At 33.7% G+C, this 26,905-nt stretch overlaps 1 protein-coding gene across 1 annotated transcript; it reads right to left on the bottom strand.

Annotated features, from left to right (window-relative positions):
• Positions 1 to 10,688: 10,688 nt before the first annotated feature.
• On the bottom strand, positions 10,689 to 13,511 carry LOC132599584 (WUSCHEL-related homeobox 3-like). The gene is made up of 2 exons (XM_060312910.1): positions 12,830 to 13,511; positions 10,689 to 11,436 (listed from the first exon to the last, which is right to left on the bottom strand). The coding sequence occupies exons 1-2, from the start codon at positions 13,253 to 13,255 to the stop codon at positions 11,188 to 11,190; spliced, it is 675 nt and encodes a 224-aa protein (XP_060168893.1). The 5' UTR covers positions 13,256 to 13,511; the 3' UTR covers positions 10,689 to 11,187.
• Between the last annotated feature and the right edge of the window lie 13,394 nt (positions 13,512 to 26,905).

Here is a 26,905-nt window from a genome sequence, read left to right as displayed (position 1 = left end):
TTTCACCATTGGTGGAGGAGCAGTGTCTTGGAAATCATCAAAACAGACATGCATCGCCCGCTCTACAATGGAATCTGAATTTATAGCTTTAGACAAAGCCGGTGAAGAAGCTGAATGGCTCCGAAATTTCTTGGAAGATATTCCATTTTGGCCTAAACCTTTGGCACATATATGTATACATTGTGACAACCAAGCGGCAATAGGAAGGGCAGGGAGCGTTATGTATAACGGAAAATCTCGTCACATTCAACGACGACATAATACCGTTAGACAAATACTCTCTAGTGGTGTTATCATTATTGAGTACGTAAAGTCAAGAGATAACGTGTCGGACCCGCTTACAAAAGGCCTATCTAGAGAGGCTGTTGAAAGATCATCGGGGGGAATGGGGTTAAGGCCTAGGACAAGTCATCATGGCGGTAACTCTACCTAGTAGACTGGAGATCCCAAGAGCTAGGTTTAAAGATATCAAACAAAGTTATGAATGACGGTTCAACATTGTCAAATAATTCAACCCATTCTCGTGATGAAGACAATGTTCAGAAACAAGGATAAAACCTTAAGGCTTTTTAATGAGTTAATAAAGCATTAAAGTTTTTTAATGATTGTTTAAGTCTGGCAGAACATGATCAGATAGTGTGTCTATAGGACTACACGTTTAGAAATCACCTATGTGAGTGTGAAGTATAAGCCGCTTCAAGGGGAATGATAGTAAAGGGCCATTCTCTATGCATTCACGAAACCAGGCGGTGTTTATGGTTGAAACAAACACAACCGTGAGAACTATAGACGGTTGAGGGTTAATTGTGTGACTTATGTTGTCTAGGTATACAACAAAGTTCGATGGTTCAAAGATATCACATCTACCGATTGATCGAGTATATCCGATATAAGTTCACTACAGAAAGTTCAAAGGGAAACCTACTTATCCAGATGCAATTAATATTCGCTTGTATATCACACACTTTTCTGTGCATTCCTTTATCGTATAGCCATTCCCCATTCATGTGGGGCATTGTTGGGTTTAATTGATAGGTTGAATGAGAAATGAAGGGAAAAGAAGTGGAGGGAAAATGAATTGTTCCCTCTTGCTTTATAAAATAAACATTTGTCCCTCATAGGTGGTGGAAAGAAAAGTTCTCCTACTTAAAAGTAGAAGCACTCCTTCTTGTTGCTAAAGGGTTAAGAAGAGGGTCTCCCCTCGCGCCGTCGTCGTCGCTCGGCTCGGCTTCGGATTGATTGATAATCTTTTTGGACCAAATTTTCTTTAATTTTAATTGTTTAATTATTATTTAATTAATTAATTAATTAAAATATCCAGATCTGACCCGTTAGTGACCCGGATCTGCGTGTCTGACCCGCGACCTTTTCTTTTCCGGATTATTTTAAATTTCCCACCAGTTGTAACAGATTTTTGTGAAAGGTTGCAAGCCTTTCACGAAAGGTTGCAAACCTTTTCCCAACCAATGCATTAATGGCTATAAATACCAGTTAATACTCAGATTATTACTTACGAATTTTCTGATATTCTCTATTCTTCTACTCTCTTAAAAGTTTTCTTCTGTGTGATCTACTGTTGTTGAGTGGTTCGTCTGACATCGGAGTTTTTGGTTCCAATACACCGGTGAGTGAAATCTTTCTATCCTGGGAGGATATATTCCACATTCAACCTCGGGTACTTTAGGGGAATTATTTCCTTAAGGACACACTGTGCATTCAGTGGGCTGGATTTCTGTTCCTTAAAAATATTTTCGTATACTTTTTCTGATTATTTTTTCAGATTCTGTTTTATATTGGTTTATACTTTCTGATTTTGTAAAGTTACTGGTTTCTGGAAATTTTGCTAAAGTACTGTTTCGTAATACAAATTACTAACATCAGATTCTATGGAAGAATGAGCAACAATATGTTGCGTCTTATATGACCAAGAGACGAGTATTTCCAAGAAAAATGGCATAACCACCGGTGCATTTCCTGTCATCTAACGAGCCGGCCAAGTTAGAATCTGTGAACGAGGTTGGAATAATAAATTAAAGGTGAAGAGTATGCTTGAGATAATGAAGGATGCATTTGACTGCAGCCCATTGATTCAAGCAGGGAGAGAGTTTTAAATTGACAAACTCTATTAACAGCAAAGGCAAAATGCGGCTTAGCAAGCGCGGCATACTGTAGGCGACAACCACATTGCGGTACAAAGTGGTATCCTATCAAACAATAAGCTATCCCCAACATGCAGCTTTGCATATCATGTATAACTGTGTATATAATTGAGAATTTGTGTGTGATATACATGATATAAAATGTAATATACAAGAAGGGGAGCCTTAGCGTAACTGGTAAAGTTGCTACCATGTGACTGGGTGGTCAAGGGTTCGAGCCGTGGAAACAGCCTCTTGCAGAAATGCAGGGTAAGGCTGCGTACAATAGACCATTGTGGTACAGCCCTTCCCCGAACCCCGCACATAGTGGGAGTTTAATGCATTGGGCTGCCTATTTTTTATATATAATGTAATATACATGTCAAACAATGTGCCGGAAATGAAACTTTCTGATGACTTGTCATTTTTTCTGACTACAAAGGACTATCTTGAAAATTTTATGGGTTATTGAGCGGTTGTTGGAGAAAAGATATAGGGTGGTTGAATAAAATGTAAAGAAAGAGAAGCAAAAACTATAGGAGTTACCTGTTCCCAATTTTTTAGGCTACATGTGTCAATATCAATTATTGGCTAAATAGCTTTCAGTTACTCTCTATAGTTGTATCATGTATGTGAGTGCCAAATTCACAATTTCCCCCAACAAATCTGGCTAATGACATGTAACAACTCGATATTATCATTATAGTGGTTATGTGTGTTCATTTATTAATTATAGAGTTTAGTTATTTTAATGGTTCACATAATGACATATACCTTGTAAATACTTGCAGAAATACAGTAGTGTTTGTTATATAAATTATAGGCTAGGCTAGGATATAACTTTAATAGGGATTAAGATTTGACACATATATAATTTTTTTTATAGGAAGAGGCGTGAATGCTTAGATACAGCAATAAAGTAGATTATTAGCAAGGTGACAATTGTTCTAGTGGGCCGTCTTTATTTTGTTCCTCTATGTTACTAAATGTGGGCTTTTGGGATTTATTCAAGAGAGTGACAAGTGGGCCATAGATGCCTTTGAGCGAATAACATGAGAATTCACTAGTAATGGGCCCATCCGTTTTATATAATATTCACCCTAGCTTTAGTTATCTGTAACTTATATTTCACTGACTTAGAGGAAAGCACTGTAGTCGTGCGAAGTGGCGCAAACCGTCATAGTTTCTACTGGTTTCTTTAATTCCAGGTATGGATCTCAATCAAAATTTATTCTTTTCATGAGCAATGAGTCAATTTAGGTAGACTACAACTATATCCTGTAAAAGAAGAAAATAGTTAGGTAATGTTTAACTGTAGTACCTCCGAAACTTTTGTACGCAGTAGCAACATCATTGTCCATTTTGATTATTGTTTCGGTAGAGTTGAATCTTAACAGAAAAGTGTTATAATTTGAGACAAATTAGTATTGAGACACAATTTTTACTTTTTAAAAGAATTATGATATCAAGGTATGGAATGTTGAGATTTAGTTCTAACCTAAAATTAAAGGATTAGTTTCCCTAGACTAATTTGGACCATTTATTTATGTTATTGGATAGATTGAGGCTATTGGAGATTGTTTGAAGAGAATTTGGCATTTGAAGAGAGGTTGCGTTCCGGTTATAAGGCAAGCGAGGCTTAAACTCTTAGTTTACTTGCTTTTCATAAAAATCATATGGTTTGTGTTGTATGTATGCATTTAAACCGTTTAGTTCGTGTGAGTGGGCAAGCATGATCTAAATTGGATAATTTCCAAGTTTCTAAAGTAATGACCGTATGAGTCCTTTAGCGTAATTTCGCTTAAATAGATACTATTTATATAAATGTAAAGTTTAGAAGTGGTATTGAATGGATGTATGTTCGACTTATCATATCTTTAGAGGGGCATATTTCCACAGGTCCCATTGATGTTCGGTGAGAGATAGATGCTAGAATTTTAAGTAACCCGGGTAAGATGGGGGTAAATAATGCCCTCTCCGGAAGACGGGGTAAGACATAGACAAATACGTACTATGTCCCATGAGCATACATTCAGATTTAGTGTATTTCATGTATTGCTCATCCGGGTAAGATGGGGGTAAATAATGCCCTCTCCGGAAAACGGGGTAAGACATAGATAAATATGTACTATGTCCCGTGAGCATAGATTCAGATTTAGAGTATTTCATGTTTTGCTTGGTTGTGCTTCATGATTTTAGCTTTAGCTTTAGTGTTTGTATATATTTAATATACTTGTTCTGTGTAATTGCTTTTATGCATTATCAGGGATTTCAAAGACTTGCCCCAGGGGTAAGCTGAGAGTGTCGATGATCTTGCTGGGTCTTTTAGACTCACACTTGTTGATGTTGTATGTGTGCAGGTGTGGTTAACGGTGACCAGGTAGCCGATACTTGATTCATTCCAGCTTTGTTCAGTCCAGTTCAGTAGAGGTGAGCCACCATTAGATCATGGCGGCCTCTTCTTCTTTAGTTGACTTAGTAGTATTCCGAGCTACGTCTCGTACTTTTATATTCAGACTAGCAGTTCCATGACTTAGACATTTTTATGGGGTTAATGGGCAAGACTCAGTATTTGTATTTCGCTTCCGCACTTTTGTTTCTATTATGAGACTTTGCATATTATTCATTTTATTCGTTAATTTTCGCATGATTTGCTTAGAGGGTTCGCCTTATGGGTAGAAGCTCGTCAGGTGCCCGGTCATGGCCTGAGTGTTAGATTTGGGTCGTGACATGACAATACGGGTTCACTTTTGGGCTTGGCATTAATCGCTTATTGGGCTGACAAAAAAACAAGACTGCAATGATTTGATATTTGCCAATTTTTGGGTGGACTAACATATAGGGAAAAGGACACAAATAGCCATCCGGGTGAAACTATTGACACCCGGTGGCTCAAAAATCTTAAAAGTCATTGTTTAGTCTTTCCAAAATAATTCCATTTTCTAGCCATTTTTCAACTAATTCCAGCATATGTATATAAACTGTATCATTGTTTTATATGTATAGAATATGTATCACACGTATAGAAACTGTATCATTGTTGTATATAATATGTATCAAAACTGTATATATATATAAAAAAAAAATGTATCATACACATAGAAAGTATATCATTATCGTATAGAATATGTATCCCTAAAGTATAAATATAGTAAATATATAATTGTTGTATAATTTGTGTATAATAAATGTATAATACACATATTATACATGTTTTGGGATATTTTTTGAAGGCTCAAAATGAATTTCTTTTGTCGATCTTTAGTGGCGGCGTTTTGATCTTTTGAAGTTGCTACAAATAGTGCTGTCCTTTTTGTAGCGAACTTTTAGTGACGACTTTTCGCTCAAAAGTCGCCACAAAACTGTTTTTTTTTTTTTTTTTTTTGGCTAGCGCTTGACATTAATTTGGGCCATACGGCCAACTCGGCCACAAAACTGGTTATGCTTGTTAAAGCTATCGAAACTATTTTTCATATCTTACGAGAAATGGAAATTAAAAGGACTTTCTTCTGAAAGTTAATTCTTTTTTATTTAGTCATCCAATATTCGTATTTTATTAGCCTCGTAATTTAGCTTCGTGCTTTATAGACCCACTAATCGAATAAAGCGCTCCCTAATTAAATTAATTAATACTATCTCTATACACATTAATATTGTGATCTAAATCACTTGATACTCCCTAGAAATGAATCTCATTTTGTTGCTATTATCAAATAAACGGAGTATTCATTTTCACACTATTTATTTCAACCCAAAAGTATTCATTTTCACACTATTTATTTCAACCCAATATTATTGAAAAAGTATAAAAAGAAAAGCTCATTTCCCTCGTCCTGCATATTTTCATCGATATAACTATCTGGTTAGTTTGGGACTTTTGTGCTCTAGTTAAGTAGCACCCGATCTATCTGTAACGTTATTTAAGTTTTAATATATTTCGTATTTACCACAACAACAAAAACATATTTCATGCATATTACATTGCCTATACCCATGGAAGTCTTATGCTTCATGTATAAATGCAGTTAAAGTGTCGCTTTTGCCTTGACCTCTAATGAGTTCAAATTTGAAGATAATTTAAAATCGTAATCAAAATATGATAGGGATAACAATGAGTTCTCTTTCGGAAGATATTGAATACGTAGAGTCGATCATACACTAGAGGGCAAGTTGAGACGTTTCAGAAAGTGCAAATTTGGATCTCTTCTTATATATAGATATATCATATGTATAATATAATAATTTAACGAATATACTTATATTTATGTCATGTTCGCTTTAATTATCACAAAAGAGTAACAAAGTACTATAATGATTGTTTTTGCATTAATAACTCTACTTAAATTTCTACATGCGCTTCCTCTCCGTCCCCATATTTTTTTCTTTTCACACTGTCTCCCTTGAACAATAATTATTCTAGTGACTTGGCAATTAAGAACATCAACTCCCCGTTATAAAAGCTCAACGAAATTATTTCAATTTCTGAAACGATTCTTGAGTTCTCCACATAAAAATAATTTAATATAATGGTAGCATTAATTTTGAACAACTGGTGATAGAGTAATTCAAAGATATGTTGATAAACATTATAATTTGACAAAAAATTTATGATTATAATAATGTAAAAGTGAGGTCATCTTGCAAGGATCGAGTGGCTAATATGGCATAGACTCCTCAAATTCACTAATCCCATATATCCTCTTGTTTGCCCACTCAGATCAACATATCCTTTCTGACATACATAATATCACCAAAAGTTGTGTTTTTTATTTTACAAGGGACTATTATGTTTTACTTTGTTTTTTTCTTTTTTCTTTTAGAGATGATTCAAAATCAGTGTTTTAAAAGGCGTTTTCGGCGTATGTCTCAGAAGAAGGCGTAATAAAACGCATGACATGGGTAATTTGAGGAGCAAAATTAAAATTTTGCCAGGCGTAAGTCCCGTTATTCTGGGGGTACACTTAGACATTGAGCGAGACATTTTACACTTAGCCATATCGGCTGTGTTTTAGCTCAATTCGGTTTCTAACTAAGCTTAACTCCATTTAGATTGTTTTGAGTAAAGATCGGGCTCAACCAAGCTAAGTTCAATTCGATTGAGTTGTAGTAACTATTAGCTTGGTTCGATCCTGAAAGTTATAAAGGTGAAGACTTTGACAATCTCTATTGGAGGAGTGTCTCTAGGTTGGAGGACCTATTGAGAAGCCAGCTATTCGCAAAGAAAAGAACTGATCCCTCAGGATTTGTGAAGAAAGAACAACCCATTTGAGAAGGTGTGAGTCTTGAAATACTTCACTAGATAAGAAAGAAGACAAGAGAAGTCTTCCGTGAGTTTGTATTTGCAATAGCCAAAAGTTAGAAGATGATATATGGAGAATGAATTGCTTATAGTCGTGAGAACGTACAAAGAGGATGTTGAAAACGTGCTGAAATTGTCAAGATTAATTGAAGAATACTAAAAGAGATTTAAATTTAAGAGAAGATATTGAAAATACTCCCTCCACCATTTTTACTTGTCTCGTATACTAAAAAAGATGTTTATTTTCATTTGTCCAGTTTAAAATCCAAGAGATAATCTACCATTTCATACCTATTTTATCCTTATTATTAATTATTGAGTTCGAAACTTCAAGAAATTATTAGTGACCGCACAACTTCTAAAGTATGTTTGATTGATTTCAATAATTAGATGACTTAGTAATAATTAGATGTGATATAGTAAAAAATTATCATTCTATTTATGGCTCTTTAAGGATGAGCCAAGTCAATACATGACAAGCAAAAATAGACGGAGGAAGTAGAAAACTTAAATATTTAAATATCTAGGTTCATATGTTTGGTGTTTTCCATATGACTATTAGGAAATCTAGGTGCATGGATTTGATAATTTTAATGTGGAAATTCATAGTATATGTGTGTGTGAAACTATTTAGAGCCTGTTTGGATGGGCTTATGCCTATAAGCTGTTTGCAGCTTATAAGCTAAAAAAAATAAGTTGGGGTAGTCTAACTTATTTTTTTTGGCTTATAAGCTATTTTCAGCTTATAAGCTGCTTTAGATAAGCTAAGTCAAATGGGCCCAATTGTTTTTTTGAGCTTATTTTAAGCACAAAATGACTTTAAGCTGGCCAGCCAAACACTCAAAAAAGCTGAAAACAGCTTATAAGTTAACTTATAAGCCAATCCAAACGGGCTCTTAGTAGTCTTGTTAAACCTCCTTTGTAAGGAATTATGTAAGAGGATCGGAGAATTTTTTTAATGATACGAAGTGAGATTAATGTCTCTCCCTCCTCCATTCTCTTTTTGCCATAAATATGATATTATCAAGTGCCATATTTTCAATTGTCGATGGATTCACTTGAAGAATCAAATGTTAGAGCTGATTTTTTCTCTTATGCGCACACCCCCAGGCCCCATAGCGTCCATTACTCCAATTTATAGTAATGATCTGCATGCATTGATTACAAAGCAGGAGTACGGTTGCCGCACGTATAGCAAGTTAGCAACAGTCGCTTTAGCCTTTCGCATACTCAAAAAGACAGAGAATAGCGGGCAATTAATTTCACAACAACAACGTACTTAATGTAATTCTATACGTGTGGTTTGGGGAGAGTAGAGAGTATGCAGATTTTATTCCTGCCCAAGGCAGAGCTAGCTCAGCGGTGCGGTTTTGGTTGAACCCAGTAACTTTAGTCTAAACCTTATATTTGTGTTAAAAATTTATTGAACATATACAAATTAAATATTAATTAAGAACACAGTAACTTTAAAAAATTAAAATTCGGAACCTATAAATGTCAAATCCTGACTCCACCTTTGCATTCCTACACCGTGAAGGTAGGTTGTTTCAGAAAAATCCTCGACTCAAGTAGCGCATATCAAAACAGTTTAAAAAAAAATAGAAATAAAGCAGTAATTCGCAAATAATAGAGAAATCCTTACATAACATTTAGAAAAAGGAACAGTGCTAATAGCGAAATAATGCGATAATGAAGCAAAAAAAACAACCATCCAAATTCAGAATAGACAATAGGTAACTGCCGTTAGAGCAGCAGGAGTGAGTAGTCACCACTCACCATTTATAACAAGAATCAGACAATTCAGATAGTATTTCACTATTCCTCAGACTGTTGACAGAATCTATCAATAAACTAACGGTCCATCAAACTCTTCGCATGACTTAAAACAGTTAAACTGCAGGCACTGTTTTATGCCACTTTTTTTGGGAGTGTTGAAGTGTGTGATGATTTGATCGAAAAGTTTAAACTATTATTCTCCCCATTTTAATTTATTTGTCTTATTTTTTTTAGTCCGTTTAAAAAAATATATCTTTCTTTTTTTTGAAAACTCTTTAATTTTAATTTTTCATATGATATATTTAAGACCATAAGATTAAAGGACATTTTGGTACATTTTACATATCTTTAGTTTAAGACCATATAATTCATAAAGCTTCTTTACCTTCTTAAATTATGTGTCAAGTCAAAATCAGACAACCAAATTGAAACGAAGAGATTACTTTGTAAGAAAATATACTTTCAATTATTTAATTATATTATATTTCAAGACCTACTCTTTTCATGAACCCAGTTTTTCAACATGGAACATATATATACATGTAAGAAATTACTAAAAATTTAAAGGATATTAGATTTTGATGAATTCATAATTTCAAAAATATAATGTGTTCGACCTAAATATATCAGAGGTTAAACCCATCAAAATTAAATCTGCTTCTAAGCTTGATTCCTTTTTTTGGGCAAAACACATTACAATTTTTTCTTTTTGGGAAGCGGCGGTGAGACTTGAACAGCAGTATTGTCTGCCGTACTATATTGAATAACTTAACCACCTCACATTAAAACTTAAACTATCAAACATTACTTTGTATTTAACGTTGAGTACCACGTCGGCTCATTAGGGATGGGATTTTCTCATGATCTTGGATAATCTCACCTCTTTATATGGTCTTGGATAATCTCACCTCATAAATTAGCTTTAGGGTTAAATTACACGTAATTAAATTTTTTAATATTTAGTTATATTACTTTCTCCGTTTTAATTTATGTGAACCTATTTGACTGGAGTACGGAGTTTAACCAAAAAAAAAAACTTTTGAACTTGTGGTGTAAAATGAAACACACATATTTTTGTGGCTATAAATAATTACATAAAGGTAAATTATTTTCAATTATGAAAAACGATCAGTCTTTTCTACACTGGCCAAAACAAAATAGATTCACATATATTGAAACGGAGGGCCGGGAAGTATAACTCAACATGGAGCAAAAAAACTCTACGCGGTAATGTTACAGAGAAAGGAAAAGACAGTACTTATGCTGCTAGTGGTCTTGTCCATAGATCTTCCTTGACAAGTACGACTAGTATGCAAATGACTGTTAACAGAATTAGACAATTCATATACTCCCCTCAATTCAATTTATATGAACTTATTTGACTGAGCACGACATTTAAGAAAGAGGGAAGACTTTTGAAATTTGTGATTTAAAATAAGCCTTGAAAATTTATGTGACTGTAAATCATTCATAAAGTGAATTTATTTTTAAATTAGAAAAAATGTCATTTATTTTGACATGAACTAAAAAGAAAATAGATTTAAACAAATTGAAACGGAGGGGAGTATTTCACTATCACTAGTCTACTGTCTACAGACTGTTTAACAGAAACCATCAATTCAGTAACACTCCAATATTATTTTAGCTCTTTACAAGGTACACACTGAAACAGTTAAACTACAGGCACCATTCTACGCCACTTTTTTTCAGAAGCAAAGAATTCTGAAAGACAAGACAATTCTACTGCGCATGGAGATCAGGCAAAGTGACTATTAGTATAGATTACGCGTTTAAGTAATATACACCATCTGTTTAAATTGTTTTTTACATCATCAAGTCATCTTTACTTGTTATAGCAGGTAACGTAACATATCTTATTTTTGAGTTTTCAAATCTCACATTATAAGGAAGGTTATCTCTGTATATAATGACTTGATGGTGTAAAAAACTATTTACACAGACGATAGATAAAACTTAAACTCCTAGACTTAAAGTGGGAGATGTATTCTGGTCCTTGAGGCCATCGGTTATGGGAAAAAGTGGTAGGGTTTTGAGGGGTCTATTGACACAACAAGCTAAATTATTAGGACTAATGTTCATCATCACGATCCAATCTTTTCCATATGGTCTTATCATGCAATTTTCCATATTCTCAGCTGGTCTTGAGAGATCCATTGGATACAGGTAAGTCATTACTTGAGATGATGCATCTTTGATGCCACCCTATAACACACAAAAAAGAGTGTTAATTAAGAAAATAAATAAAGTGAACAAATAAGATATAAAACCAAGAGCTTGAAAGTATAAATACACTGAAGTACCTAAGTAACTATGGAAGTCACATATTGCATGGTTCGTAGCAAATAATACAAGAATTTCTCTCTCTCTCTCTCTTTTTTATTTGATGGAATGCTAGAGTTTTCAGTTTTTTAAGTCAAAGCAACCTCATGTTCATTTGTTTAAAATTTTTGAGCAGGTTTCTAAGAATTTACAAAAGAATCTGAGTATATAATTCCAAACAATAAAACAATGAGTGAAAAGACCAACGACAATACATATGACCTCTTTGAAAACCCTTTCATAACCAATGAGAGACTGAAGTGCTTTCTAACATCATCTCGTACGTATAACTCAATTATAATTGTTTACATGATTGGAAACATTCTTTTTGAAAGATTGAAAAGTGGACTCGAAGTGGAGAGAGAAAGCCTCGAGCTGGAGAGAGAGAAGGCTTGGAGCAGAAAGGAGCGAGCAGACTCAACAAGCTAAAGAGTGAGATAGGAACATACGAAAAGAGATATAGAGAGTAGGCTCAACAAGTTAATGGTGAGTCTAGGGCAAAGTAAATAGCTCAATGAGCTGGATTAGTAAGTGACTCGCTAAGCTGAATCTAGAGATAATTAACAGAGAGAGAACTACAGAGCGATAGAATCCTATAGAGAAATGATTGTGAAAACGAGTTTTTCAAAACTTGATTCTAATATCCTATGAAAGAATCTAACCATCTAGCCTATAATCTCAACGCTTTGAATAGAATGACCAAAATATCATAAACCCTATTTAAAAATTTACACAATCAAAGAGGGACGAGTGTATTCCCTAACAGAATCAAATATTCCCTCCGTCCCATATTATTTAGTCACATTACTAAAAGTTTATGTCCCAAATTTCTTATTCATTTACAAAATCAAGATAAAATTAATTAAATCTTTCTCATATTACCCTTAGTATTAAATGTTCTTGAAAATAATCAATATTGATTCGAATGTATTTATTGGAGAAAGATAGGGATAAGGTAGTAAAATACATCTTTTATTTATGATTTTTTAAGGGGCGTGCAAAAGGAAAAATGACCAAGTTTTATGAGACGGGGGGAGTAGTATTACTTTTTTTCTTTTTTTTTCTTTGTGTATGTGGGCGTGGGGGTGGGGGCAAGCTTTCTTGTGTTTATTTTTAGCTCCCCCATATTGGGTCACTTTCTAAAGATGAAAAAGCATACAGTTCTAAAACTAAGTAGATGAAGTTGACTAGCTTCTGAAATAGTTTCCTCATGCAGAATGAAACCCAAAAATAATTATAATACTACAAGTAGTAATATTTTTGTGTATTTCTTTACCTCTTGAAGAAGCCCAGTAGATGTAAAAGGGAATATTTGATTAACACCACATGAAGAATATGGAGAGTACTGATCAGTAGGGCAGTGAAAGAGGCCATTTGTGTTTGTGTTATTGGAATTATTAGTAGTAGTAGTGCTATGAGCATCAATGGGATATTGAGCTAAAATTTGGTGTTGGTTCATTTGGGCAAGTAGTTTTTTCTTAAGCTTCTGCCTGTCCCTAGCTTTGTGGTTTTGAAACCAATAAAACACATTTTTTCCCTCAATTTTCCCAAAAGAAGACAAATGGGCAGTGATACTTTGTATTTGTGTAGCCTTTGGGTTCCTTAAACCTTTCCTATACATTTCTTCCAAGAACATAAGTTGTTCTGGAGTTGGACTCCACCTTGTTGGTCTTGTCATTTTTTCTCTTTTCAGAAGTGACATTTTTTTTTTTGCCTCTTTTTTCTTGGGGTTTGGGTAAAATAAACTGATTAAACTGTATGGAGAGTGAGGTTTTAATAGGTATATATAGAGGAAAATTTGATTGGGGAAATTGAAGATGGAGAAGATACCTTATGGAGAGAGTGTCCATTGGGGTTGTTTGGAATTAATCATAATATCATTTATTGAGGGACTGAATGAAATGTGCACCAATTACACCAAAGAAAATTAAAAAGTTAGGGTCATTAATTTCACCGTTGGTCCTCTCTATAGGTACGTACTACCTAAAGGAAAAAACCAAAAGTTATCGTTCGACACATTTGACAGTTTGCAGTGTGATTGTTTAAGGGAGGATGAAGAATATGGGCTCACTTTTAATGTTCATATTGTACGTTTTAACAAAGGGGCCTAGACTTTGGTGTAAATTTTATATACAAGTATACTGTAAAACTCTTATCTCACAAAAAAGAAATGAGAGTGCATTTTATCCAGCAAAGCAGCTACTCTTATACGGACCACCGTCAACCCAGAAAACCTTGATCTTTGATAAGCTAAGAAAGGCCATAAGAATATACTTCGTCAGGGTAAGAATGTACGACTTTGCGGGAGCAGATGACTACTATGATTTATGGGTTTTTGACAAGTTCCCCCCCCCCCCTCCCCCTCCCCCTCCCCCCCTTAAAAGACTTTTTTTTAAAGAAAATTCATCACATAGGAGATAGGGGAAGAGTCGTAGGAAAAGAAGGGGAACATTGAGAATTGAACCAATAGTAATGGTGCAAGAAAATGAAAAAATGGTTTCTTATATTTGAGGATACGTTCAAAATGTTCTCTTAAACATACTCCTGAGCAGTTTTGGTCTTTTAAATTTGTCAAAAGCGAATACTTTTCGTCTCCGTCAAATATTTTATAAACTTTGATCATTTGATTTAACAAAAATTGTGAAAAAATGATTTAATATGAACTCACATTTGGAGGTAGTTTGTAGTTGCTACTTAAGTATGGTGCTTCAACATTTTAAGTATGGTGATTTAACAAGTTTTTATTTCTACTTTTTGTCTATTTTGGTGTCGCGGTTTCTGTGATTTAATAGGACTTTCCTATTATTTCTGGTTACATCTTTTTTTCACAATTAATTTTATTAAATCTAGCAATCAAAGTGTGTTAATATTCGATGAAGATTAAAAGTGCTCACTTTTGACAAACTTAAAGGATGAAATATGCTCAGTAGTATTTTTAAGAAACCATTTTGAACCTATCCCCAAGCTCAAAACTTTTTTCTGCTAAACTCAAAACTTTAAGTCTGCTTCATTCTATTCATCTTATGAAAGAGTCAAGCTAAAATATTTTTTACTTATCCTCAGACATACCAGCAAATTAAAAGGAATCCCCTCCGGAACCCATTTAACTTGTGTGTATTCATCTACCAAAATATTTTGGTGAAAAAGGTACGGACTCATAAATATTTATGTTGTACCTCTTAAAAAAATTACCTACAATTGTACTAGTTCATAAATCATAGCACATATTGTAAAACTTTCATCTTACAGGAAAGTAAAAAATTATTCTCTAAACTAAAAGAATATGAGAGAGTATACATTTTATCGCAAGTACATTATTCACGGAAAAATCAATTCACTCTGAAACCCTATTAACTTGTGTGCGCGTGCGTGTCTCCAGGCTCATTCATACTTTTTAAATAGGGAAAATAATACTGTATGACACTTTGAAGAAAATATTTACGCGAATTAGCCAATATTTTTTTATTTACCCGAGCTAGCCAACTTCTATAGCTTTGCTGTTGCTCTGTGGCTTTGTTTATCATTGCTGAAAGCAACTGTACGTAGTCAATTATTTCATGTGATATTCCTAAGTTTATAGCTTACGTGTATAAGACAAATAGCAGTGATTGTTACAAATTTAGAATATGTGCAACTTCTACGCTATTATACACTTTTATACGGTGTAGTAGTGTGTATAAATACCTAATTTACATTTTGTTTAAACTCTTCATATGTAAACACCTCTTCTATAAGTTTGTATAATATTGTATACTAGTGTAAAAGTGTGTATAAATACCTCTTATACATTATTATACACTTTTATGCAAGGTTGATACATTGTCTACTCCAAATGTATAAAGTTGTATATTATTGTATAATGTTGTATATCGTGAAAAAGTGGTTGTGCAGGGTGTAATTTAAAAATATGGCTACGCAAATGTAATTTTATATGCTAGATTGCACATTATTGAAATTTCCCCTTTTAAATAGGGTTAAGTGGATTTAATGACATTAATTGGTTTCTTCCTCTACCTTTTCTAATGGTAGGTCGTTATAATTACAACAATTTAAGTGATATATCAGTGTCAACAATATACACGCGTCAGTGTAAGAAATTTTCATATTATCAGTTCATACCACCTTTACTTATTATAGCAGATTATTTATATTACATTCAAGATCATATCACAAATAAAATCACACATTTTAAGGAGGTTTATATGTTGTTTGTAAATATCATTTGAGGGTGACCTAATAGTCTAACAAATTCTTACAGTTGAGTCCCGCATTCGGTGGCATAAGGAAATTGGGCTCCTTTATATGGTCTCAGGCAATCCTCACCTCTTGAGCTAGCTTGTGGGGTTGAGTTAGGCTCGATGTTCATTTCTTTAACATAACATCAAAGTTAGGCTCATCCCAACTTATTATTTACCCGACTCAGGCCCTCATTTTATATTGTCCATCGTCTAAAACTCTAAATGTTCATTCCTAGGTATGCGGCTGGGGTGGGGTGGGGGGCGGGGGGAGTGTGTTTACTGTTGAGTCCCATATCATGAGTCCCATATCAGGTGAGATAAAACTAGGAAATTGGACTTCTTTATATGGCCTTAGACAATTCTTACTTATTAAGATAACTTTTGTGGTTAAGTTATACCCGATGTTCATTTCTTTATTAGTGATGATTATGGCTTAAACTATTATTAAATAGTAGACAACAAATCAAAAAAAAAAAAAAATAGTGGACTTATTCATCACCTAAAAATGCACGGTGACTAGCTTAGGCAGTGTTGACTTTAAATTACCAATACTCCCTCCGTCCCATAACAAGCGTCATCTTAGCCAAAAAAAATTGTCCCATAATAAGTGTCATCTTAGGAAACCAAGACATAAATTGGCCATTTGTTTTTCTAATTCTACCATTGGACAATAAAGTAACATCTAAATGATGATTGTAAAAGCCACATAGTAACTTGGTATTGTTGAATTCCCAATGTCAAAAGGTTTACTTCTTGTGCATGCTTCAATCAAGAGATAAAAGTAATTTGTTTTTATTATATATAGGTAATTTTGTAAATTTCACATTACATTATTGATTTTTTAATATGTGTGTTTTTAGCTAACGTAACACTTATTATGGGACGGATGGAGTAATTAAAAGATAAAAGATTCCACATATTTTAGAGGGAGAGAAATAAAGGAAAAGGTCACTAATGATTTCGTCGTCACGATTCTAATATCATTACTTCGACAAGACAGGGAGTTGGATGCATTGGATACAACATTAATAAAGCCAGCGTCTCTTTTCCTTCTTTCCAATTTTGGCCAAGCTGGAAATTTAACTCCAAGTCTCTTAACTTCTTACTTGTTATATGCATGTCATGTCCTCCGATCCAACAAAATACACTCCCAACAGCTTCCCAGAAAGAGGGTGAGCTAGAAAAGGTTATAACAATGTTTAACCATCACTAGCATTACAAGAAATATTAGTCCTTTTTTGACACATATTTGTTCTTTGTATGCTAAATATAGTACATATAAGAAAAAGACGTATATTAATGATATTAGTAATTAGTTAGGAATATGTTTTAGACATGTTAGGACATTTATTTAGGTCTAATGCATTTCTAGGAGTATTTTAGCCATTATGCCAGTAAAATATAGAGAGCTTAATATTATTTTATTTACTATATTGTTAACTTTTGTTTTTTCACTCACTTATATAAGCTCCCTTTTAAAGATGCTATAACTAAATTTCGGAAGCAGGGATTTAGCACTTGTATATGCTGTAGTGTTGCTCAAAATGAATCTCCACAACATGTTTTTGTTGAAGGGAAAGCTGCACATCACTTGTGGAATACAATTGGAGCTCCTCTTGGTAAGAGACATCAGGATGTTCCAATCAGAGGACTGTTGGAATCGTGGTGGAATATGAAGGCATGCAATAAGGTTCAAAGTCTTGTTTTTCAGATTGCCCCCCTATCATGATCTTCTGGGAAATTTGGAAAACATGGACAGCCTGTAGATTTGGAGAACAAAAGAAATTCAGTCTACACAAGATGGAAACACAAGCCATGTGGAATATTAGAACTGCTATCAACATTGCCTATCCAAAGATCTACATTGAAGGAACCTGGTTGAACTACTGTGAGAAAATTGAAAAGCTGATTCCAGTACTTAAAGTTGTCTCGGTATGTTGGGCAAGACCACCAAATGAATGGATGAAACTAAACACTGATGGTAGCTTTTGTAGCGCCACCGATAGAGCTGGGATAGGTGGTATACTCAGAAATGATAAAGGGGATTTCATCATGGCTTTTTCATACTCTGTTGACTGTGAGATAAATAATCATGCAGAAGCTCTTGCTGCAGAATTTGGAATCAACTGGTGCATTCAACAAGGCTTGAACAATAATTTTGGAACTTGACTCCCAGATCATTGCTAACATGCTAAAGGAGAAAGGCACGGACAACTTGAAACTGAAGCATATAATCAGTAGAATCACAGGACTGATCAATGGTAAAGCAGTACAGACTGCTCATTGCTATCGAGAAGCTAATTTTGTAGCTGATTTTTTTGCAAAACTTGCTTCAACGAGTGGAATGAGGACCTTGCATATTTCTCATATGGGATTACCAAGAGTAGCTAAGAGGCTAATTCAACTTGATAAGCAACAATTACCTACCTTTAGAAGAAGGTTTGAAAAATGTAACTTTGTAATTAGTTAAGTTTGTACTTTACCCTCAAGGGATGTATTTTGTTGTTGGCTAGTTCATCCCTCGTATTGTTTATCAATCTTTTTTGTAGACTTGAGGCAAGGCATCATGTCCCCCTCTTGTCATTTGTAATATATATTACTTAATATCACATGGTAGGGGTCAAGCCAAATCCTCCACATCATAGGCTCACAACCTAATGATGATGGCTTATTTATAAAAAAAAATAAAAAAAAATCAATTCATAGAAGTGTAATTTCTTGAATTATTAGAAAGAAGATATTCAAGTTATGCTTTGAAAGAAAAAGTTATCTCTTTTAACTTCTTGGGATTTGGGTCCTTTGTTTCTTCAACGGAGGTCTATTCAAATAGTAAGAACAGTGACTCTTGTTACTTTGATAAACAGTAAAGTCTTGTTATCTCATTAATTACCGTAAATGTGGTGGAAGCCCAGCTGTCCAAATGCTTTTATATTGTACTTGATTTGGAAGGTAAAGTGTACTTTATACTCGCAAAATACGCTTATGACTAAATTTTTAGAGGCGGATTCAGAATTTTCAGATTTCGGGTGCTGCATTATTTTAGATTTTGAATTGATTTATTTTGAGCTTCGATTCGGATTATTCGTTTTTTCGATTTCAGGTTATTCATTGTTTTTTCAGTATATAACAATTACCACACTATTTTGTTCTTTGACTTGATTCTTTTATAGCTTTGGTTCGGGTTATTCGTATTGCGATTTATATGGACAAGTCGACTGAACGAAATAATTTAATGGTTATGACAATTTTGAAAAAAGCATAAAACTTCAATAGTATTACTATCTCAACAAAAAATATACTCCCTCCGTCTCAAAAAATTATCTTAGTTTGACTTGACACAGAATTTAAGAAATAAAGAAAGATTTTTGAAATGTGTGGTTCAAAATAAGCCTTAGATATTTGTGTGGTTGTAAATCATCTCATAAAGTTAAATTATTTTTAAATATAAAAATGTGTCAATCTTTTTGGGAAAAATTAATAAGAAAAGTAAGACATAATCTTTTTGGGACGGATGGAGTATTATTTATTTATAATTCTCCTCGATGAATTTTCATATTCTGTAACTATCGTCTGATTCAATCAAGAATAGCTAATGAAAACTAGAGCTAGAATTCATTGTAGATGTATATTTAGATACTCAAAAAACAAAAACTTAGTAAACACTATATATGACTGAAAAAACAAAAGCAAGAATTAATTATATTTAAAAAGTCAATAGTTGCTCAAAAAAAAAAAAAAAAGAGAGAGAGAGAGTAGGCAGCAAATTTCTAATATATATAAGTGTCCACTAGGGATGAACACAATAACAATAAATTGTACCAAAAGCTGTCTGAGTTGTACATTAAATTTGGACTTATTTCAATTGTACTTGGTTTCTTTCTTTTTTTCCCAGTTGTAGGTCCACTTCATTTAACAAGTACTACTACTTGGTTTGCCACCTGTACACGTGTATTCCACTTTTACCTTCATTTTATTACCCTATTAGAGAAAACACATGAAATTGTACTCTATTCAGGGACTAACATGTGTACATTTCAGAAGTTTAACATTAATTCTACCTCTTGTGTGTTTACTTTTTAGGTCCCCACTTATCCGCAGTGTCTCAATTGTCCTTTCATTTTCTTCATTTGGCATATACTCCCCCTGTCTCAATTTAAGTGCCCAAGTTTGACTAGACAATAAAAAATAGACTTTTGAATCTTGTGGTTCTAAATTAAAAATGTGTATAATATAATATAATTTTTTTCATTTGGCATATACTTCCTCAGTCTCAATTTAAGTGTCTAAATTTGACTAGACAATAAAAATAGACTTTTGAATCTTGTGGTTCTAAATTAAAAGTGTGTATAATATAATAAATTTGACATGTAGAATATTTGAATTGTCAACTTACTAAATATAAAAAGAGGCGGACATAGCCAAAATAAGATAATTTTAACAACAATTGAGAAACTAAGGGGAAAAATAAGAGGAAAGAAACAAAATATGGAGACTCACTAACGAGTTTCATTTGTGGATTACTTCTCCTTTTAATTTTTTCATTGCTCCTCTTTGCTTTGATATTTAGTTTTCCATTTTGTTGCTTATTTTATTCTTCTTTGCAATTCTCTGGTTATTGTTTCTTCACCTTTTTAAAATTTATTATTTTATATTTTCATTTAGCAATTTGAGAATTTTACTTAGGGATTAAAATTATGTGATTTACCATATTACGTCCATTTTTTTAATTTAAAATTCTACCATTTAGTCAATGATTAGTTAGGATATATTCTAAATCATTTTTTTTAAAAAAAATTCTGTCCAAGTCTCTTCAAATAATTAAATTGACTAAATATGGTGATTTATCATGTTGGGCCACGTGCATTGCACGGACATAGTTTTCTAGTTACTATATATAATAAGTGAGATGTAATGGGTTTTGTCATCCTTAGTTACTTCTCAACTTTCTTATTGGGGATCTTGCTAACCAAATGGTTTGCACTTTCAATTTTGCCCTTGTATTTGATATTTATTGCATCATATGCCAAAGTATTTTTCAATAAACCAAGACACTTCCAAATCTATTTTGGTAATATATGATCCCCCAAATTAACTTTTTGCAAGTGAATATGTACTTTTTCTATCCCATAACATTAACCCTACTTTATTTCTTTATTACTTTGATTGCCACATTGGGTAATATAACAAAATTGAGATCCTTTAAAATACTTCAAAAGTTGTCCAAAATGATGATGTCATATCTAACAAAAACATTTGTGACAAAGATAAGAAAATACAATAATTTTAAAGAACTCATTTACTGTTGAAAAAGTATTCTGTAGATGATAATTTCACTTGGTAAATTTTAAAATTACTGTTAAATTTCTCACGCTCTTGTTTATTTAGACCTAGGCTTTAATCTTCATATTTTACCAGCACATGCTGGTTAAATTTCGAGTGCTAATCAATATATACCGAAATAATCTATTTTTATCTTAAACTAAAAATTATATGTTAACAAAATTCATAAAATGCTAAAATATCTTTTCAGTTTACAATTATAGTTAGTTTGAAATTGTTTTCATACTTCAAATTATGTTAGTTTACAAAACATTAAATTATATGTGCGTTCTTAATACTTATTTCCTGCAATACTTGCTTCCTTACAAACAATTCTTTTAGTAAGTTATCGAATTATGTGGCCAACTTAAATAATTAACAATACATAATTAAGAAGCAACTATATTAAATGAGTTGTGCTAGACAAGAACGCAACACAAATTATTTTTTTCTAATTAAAACTTTTATAATTATGAGAACTCTTTACCTTGATCTTGAGCCCGGACTTTCAGGAACTAGTAAAGAAAAAGAAAAAGAAAGAGAAAGAGATGAAGAAACAAGCAAGATAAGAAGCAAAATAGAACGAGAAAGAAGAAAAAAGGAGAGCAAATATTCTGTAGCTTTTAAACATAACACAATAGAGAGAGAAAAGAAGCAAAATAGAAAGCAAATATCCTATAGTTTTTACTTAAAAACGTAGCACACAGGGTTCGATCCCGCACACGGTGCACAGAAAATCCAGACCTTTGCCAGTGGCACCAGACGATAATTTGTTAATCCGGATGCCAATTTATATATCCATACCTTTTCCTATATATACACACACATATATATACAAGGTTTCGATTGAGGTATGTGGGTGGCGTGGCACTCCCTCCCCCCTTCGTAGATCCGCCCCTATCAATATTGGCCTATTGGGTGTACCCTATTTGTAGTAGGTTCAGTTTGTTGTCAGATAATTACTAGCCTTATAGCCTATTTGGCCAAGCTTTTGGAAGGCCAACAATACTTTTTTATTTTTATTTTTAAAAGGTGCTTATTTTAAAAAAGTGAGGTGTTTGGCCAAGTTTTGGGAGTAAATAAGTGCTTCTAGGGAGTAGTATAAGCTGTTTTGGCAAAGACATGATAGTTGGTTTGACGATAATTTTTATCTATTAAATTTCCATCTTTTGGATTGCTTATTTATTCTTGTGCTTAATTGTTTACTTACTTGATCACTAATTAGACACTATCTGTGATGCGTGAGTTGAACTTGAAAGAGGGAATTCACATACGTAACAAAAATAAATAGAGTTTGTTCGATTTAATCGTTTCGCTACTGAGGGTAGAAATATACCCTTTAGCCCTACTTAGTTGGATACGGAGATATAAATGCATTCTTGTCACTTCTTGTGATCATAGAAATATAGACGTTAAGAGTAACATCTACAAGCTTGTGAGTAGTTCGAAAGAATATCATAAAGTTAACATCAATCCATCAACTAGTAATCCAGGAAATAAGATAGGTAGAATTGTCTGAAGACTAACTGGATTGTCGAAAGCCATGACCCTGGAACTCTTTCTCATTTGATAAACCTTACAGTCTTCGTCACAATTGTCTCAGTCACAAAATACTTATATTTATTTGTTTACATTCAGTTATAGTTTAGTTACAACAAACATCCTAATTTTCACCTTCTTGAATAGTTACAACGGAATTTGAATTAGTTGAACAATATAAAATCTAAGTCTTTGTGGGTACGATATCTGGACTTTAAATCCTATATTACTTGTACGACCACGTATACTTGCGTGTGCGTTTGGGAGCAACAAGCATATACAAATTATTAATTAAGAACTCAGTAACTTTAAAAAACTAAAATTTCGAACCCAAAAATATCAAATCCTGGCTCCGCTGCCCCTACCCCGTGGACGTAGGCTGTTTCCGAAATATCCTCGACTCAAGTAGCGCATATCAAAGCAGTTTTTTTAAAAAAAATACAAAAGTAAAACAGTAATAGCAAATAATAGAGAAATCCTTACATAGCACATAGAAAAAGAAACAGTAACAATAGCGAAATAATGCGATAACCGGAGGAAAGAAATTAAACTAACAATCCAAATTCACAATGGACAATGGGAAAACTGCGGTAAGAGCAGCAGGAGTGAGTAGTCACCACTCACCACTTACGACAAGAATTAGACAATTCAGATAGTATTTCACTATTCCTCAGACTTAATAGAATCTATCAATAAACTAACGTGAGTCCGCAACTTAAATGATCCCAAAAGTGGGATTTGAGTCCAAAATAACTCACACAAAAAAAAAAGTTATAAAAGTGTCTTTTGTGCACAAATTTTATGCGCAATAGCAGTTAACGGTAACGGTCACCGTTAAGTGCTATTACGCACAAAATTTGTGCGCGATAGGGGTTTAATAAAACGGCCCACCGTCTTTCCCACCCGATCGGTCCCCCCTTCCATTTTCGCCATTAACAATCATTTTACGAGGTCCCACGTTCCAAAAGTGTCATTTTTGTATTACTTTTTAACTCGAAAGTCAATATTCTCGGTATATTCAAGTCAAGAATCAAGTTTCGAAGCTTGGATTTCAGAATAAAACGCCATAGAACTCAATTTCAAAAACTCAAAAACAGCCTTTAATCTAGGTATTTTACTATGAATTTTGCAATTACATTTTTATATATATATATTTTTTTTTTCATTTTCATTTTTTTTTATTATTACTACATTTGTTTTTATACATTTGTTAATTATTTTCTTTTTCTTGTTTAATTTTTTTAATTTATTTTTATTTTTTTTCGTTAAAAAAAATAAAAAAATTTATTAAATATATTATTATCCTAAGAAAGATTAATGTTTAACAGTCGTGGATTTCGAAAAAAGAAAAATTAAGCATTATTTATGTGCGCAATGGTGTCCAGCCCCTTTTTGATTTTTTTTTTGATTTTTTAATTACTTGTTAATTATTTGTTAATTGTTTGATTATAGGAAAATATACTAATCTCCTAATAATATCTTTATTTGTTAATTATCTAATTATTAATTTATTTATTTGTAAAATTGTTTAATCCATGTTAATTATTAATGTGCTAATTTGTTATCTAATTGTATGCGTTAATCTAATTTTATTTGCTAATATGTTATCTAATTTTATGTGTTAATGTGCTTATTAACTAGAAGTAGTTAATCCTTAGTTTAGGATTGAACATCCTTAGTTTAGGATTAAACATCATTAGTTTAGAATTAAAATATCATTAATAAATATTAGTTAGTTAATTGTAGTTAGTATAATAATTAATTAACAATTATTATTTAGAAGTAGTTAATCCTTAGTTTAGGATTGAACATCCTTAGTATAGGATTAAAAACATCATTAATATAATATTAGTTAGTTAATTGTAGTTAGTATAATAATTAATTAATAATTATTTTTTCGCAAATTTAGATAGTTAATATAATTTCCCGTTAAAGGATTAGTTAGTTAGTATATTTTTTCGATAAAGGATTACATAATTAATATTACATGTTAATGATTAATTAATATTACATGTTAATGATTAATTAGAAATTATTAATACAGATATGACACCTCCATGGATCCCAACCTTCATCTTATCTACAGGCTACTCATAGGTCCCAGCTATTATGGGATGAGTTCATAGATTCCAGTACGTTGTTCCGTCCCCGTAGGGTGGAACATGCGTGGGATCTTTCAAGGGCTCGGCCCCCACATCCTCGCGTCTTAGATATACTTTATCGGGGTAGTTCTACCATTGCGTCGCTGCTAGTCGGGTACGGCATGATAGGGCTCTTGTGACGGTCATGGTTGAGCAATGGCGACCGGAGACCCACATATTTCATCTCCGCACTGGTGAGGCCACTATCACGCTTCAGGATGTGGAGGTCATCTATGGGCTACAGGTAGATGGATGCCCATTATACATTGAGGAGCCTCAGTCGCTGCTATCGTATCGGGAAGAGGTAACTAGGCTCACTGATTAAGTGCCTGGGGAGGGTGAGATGTGGGGACAAACTCGGATGTCGATGGTTTCCCTCTGTACTCACTTGCGCCTCTTAGACATCGAGCATGCTATCACAGATGGTACACCTCAGGTGGATGTTGATCGTCGTGCCCGTCTGTACTTACTCATCGTATTAGGGGGCATCCTGTTCCCGAACACATCAGGTTCTTATGTGAGCTTAAGGTATTTGCTATTTCAGGATGATCTGGGCCATTTGGGATGTCATAACTGGGGCGCTGCTGTTCTGGCTTACCTGTATCGAGCATTATGTCTAGCGTCTATGGGCATCCATAGGGATGTCTGTGGATTTCACGCGCTCCTGTAGGTAGTATATTTAAGCCACTACTAAAAAGCTGTCAAAAACCGAAGAAAAAACCGACAGCCCGCGTCGGTTTTTTCATTGAAACCGATGGGAAACCGACCCATCACGGTTTGTTGGTTTTCAAAGCGTCGCTTTTTTTTTTTTTGCGACGGACTGAGTTGCTCGATTTTTATCCAATAAAAAAAAATTAAAAACCGACGCAATTTTTATTTTTAAATTTAAAAAGAAATAATATAAATTTTATAAAGTTAAAACCCACGCAAATGATGTGGCAAAATGGTCCACATTCTGGGTTGATTGCGTCGGTTGTCATCATCATCATCTTCTGGGTTGGGGGGGGGGGTAGGTGGGGAGAAGGGGGCACACCAAATGGTCCACATTCAATGTGGCTTTTAACTTGTGCCTTGAGCGATTCAAGGTTCGCTTTCATGAAGTTACTTTCGTCAACTCTTTTTGCCTCGGTCTCAGCTAATTTCCGATTAAGTTCTTTGATTTGCTGCGCCATAGCTGTGACCTGAACACCATCAACTCCCTCGACTTATCGAGAAGACCCTTCACCTCGCAATCCTGACTGAAAGCGACTTAAGTTGTTCCTTGGGCCTAGACCGTACGCTCTACCCTTTTGTACTCCCCCAACTGCTCTACACCAAAAATCTACCTCTAATTTCGGAGGAGAACGACTTGGGTGGTCAGGCTGAGTTTGGCTGTACTGGTCCACATATTGCATAAATTGCGTCTGTATATTAAAAAATGAAACTTAGTATATAATGAATATATCATAATTAGAATTATATATAATTACTTAAATAATAAAATTATCACTTACATAGGAATCATGAGCCCTGTTCTCAACCCATACAATCCAATCGGACTCCCGCTTCTTCTTTTTTGTGTGGATCTTTAGGAATAGCTGATCCTGAGTCGGCATCTGTCCCATAGCCTTTTTCTGCAAAAAAAAAAAAAAGAGTTAAACATAGAATTAATAACTCAATAATGACATATTGATTATAAGTAACTTTAAAAATATAAAACTTCTTACCATTGTCCTAACCACGTGCCCCTGACTTCTTGCACCCGCAGTGTGCAAAGGGCCACCTTTCTGGGACGCACGGGCAGCCTTTGCCTGCTTAGACTTGGCGATAAACTCAGGAGTTCGCCAATATGCCTTAAGTTGCTCCTACTGTCCGTCGGTTAGCCATTAGGGCTTCCTCATATACTTTCTAGCCCTCGAAAACCAATCAGACAACCGTCCACAACCCTATCATTGTCCATTGAATCCCATGTACACAACATCTACAAATCAAATGGCTAATGTTAGATTATTTATATAAAAGTAAATTCAAGTTATGAAATGTATAATAAGATGCAAACGTTAAACTCTCTAAACATAGCCTGTCGAGTATCATATGGGATTTCACCCCATGAAGTATAAAACCGATCGCCATAAA

The sequence above is a fragment of the Lycium barbarum genome, chromosome 6 (assembly GCF_019175385.1).
Source record: "Lycium barbarum isolate Lr01 chromosome 6, ASM1917538v2, whole genome shotgun sequence".
Taxonomy (NCBI): domain Eukaryota; kingdom Viridiplantae; phylum Streptophyta; class Magnoliopsida; order Solanales; family Solanaceae; genus Lycium; species Lycium barbarum.
This window is presented reverse-complemented; position numbering and strand designations above follow the sequence as displayed.

Bases quoted from the DNA above. Each gene is read 5' to 3' on its own strand.
- LOC132599584 (XM_060312910.1), bottom strand. From the start codon at position 13,255: ATGTCACTTCTGAAAAGAGAAAAAATGACAAGACCAACAAGGTGGAGT. The intron at 11,437-12,829 runs GTAAAGAAATAC...TGTGTGTTATAG, and splicing joins CTACTGGGCTTCTTCAAGAG to GGTGGCATCAAAGATGCATC.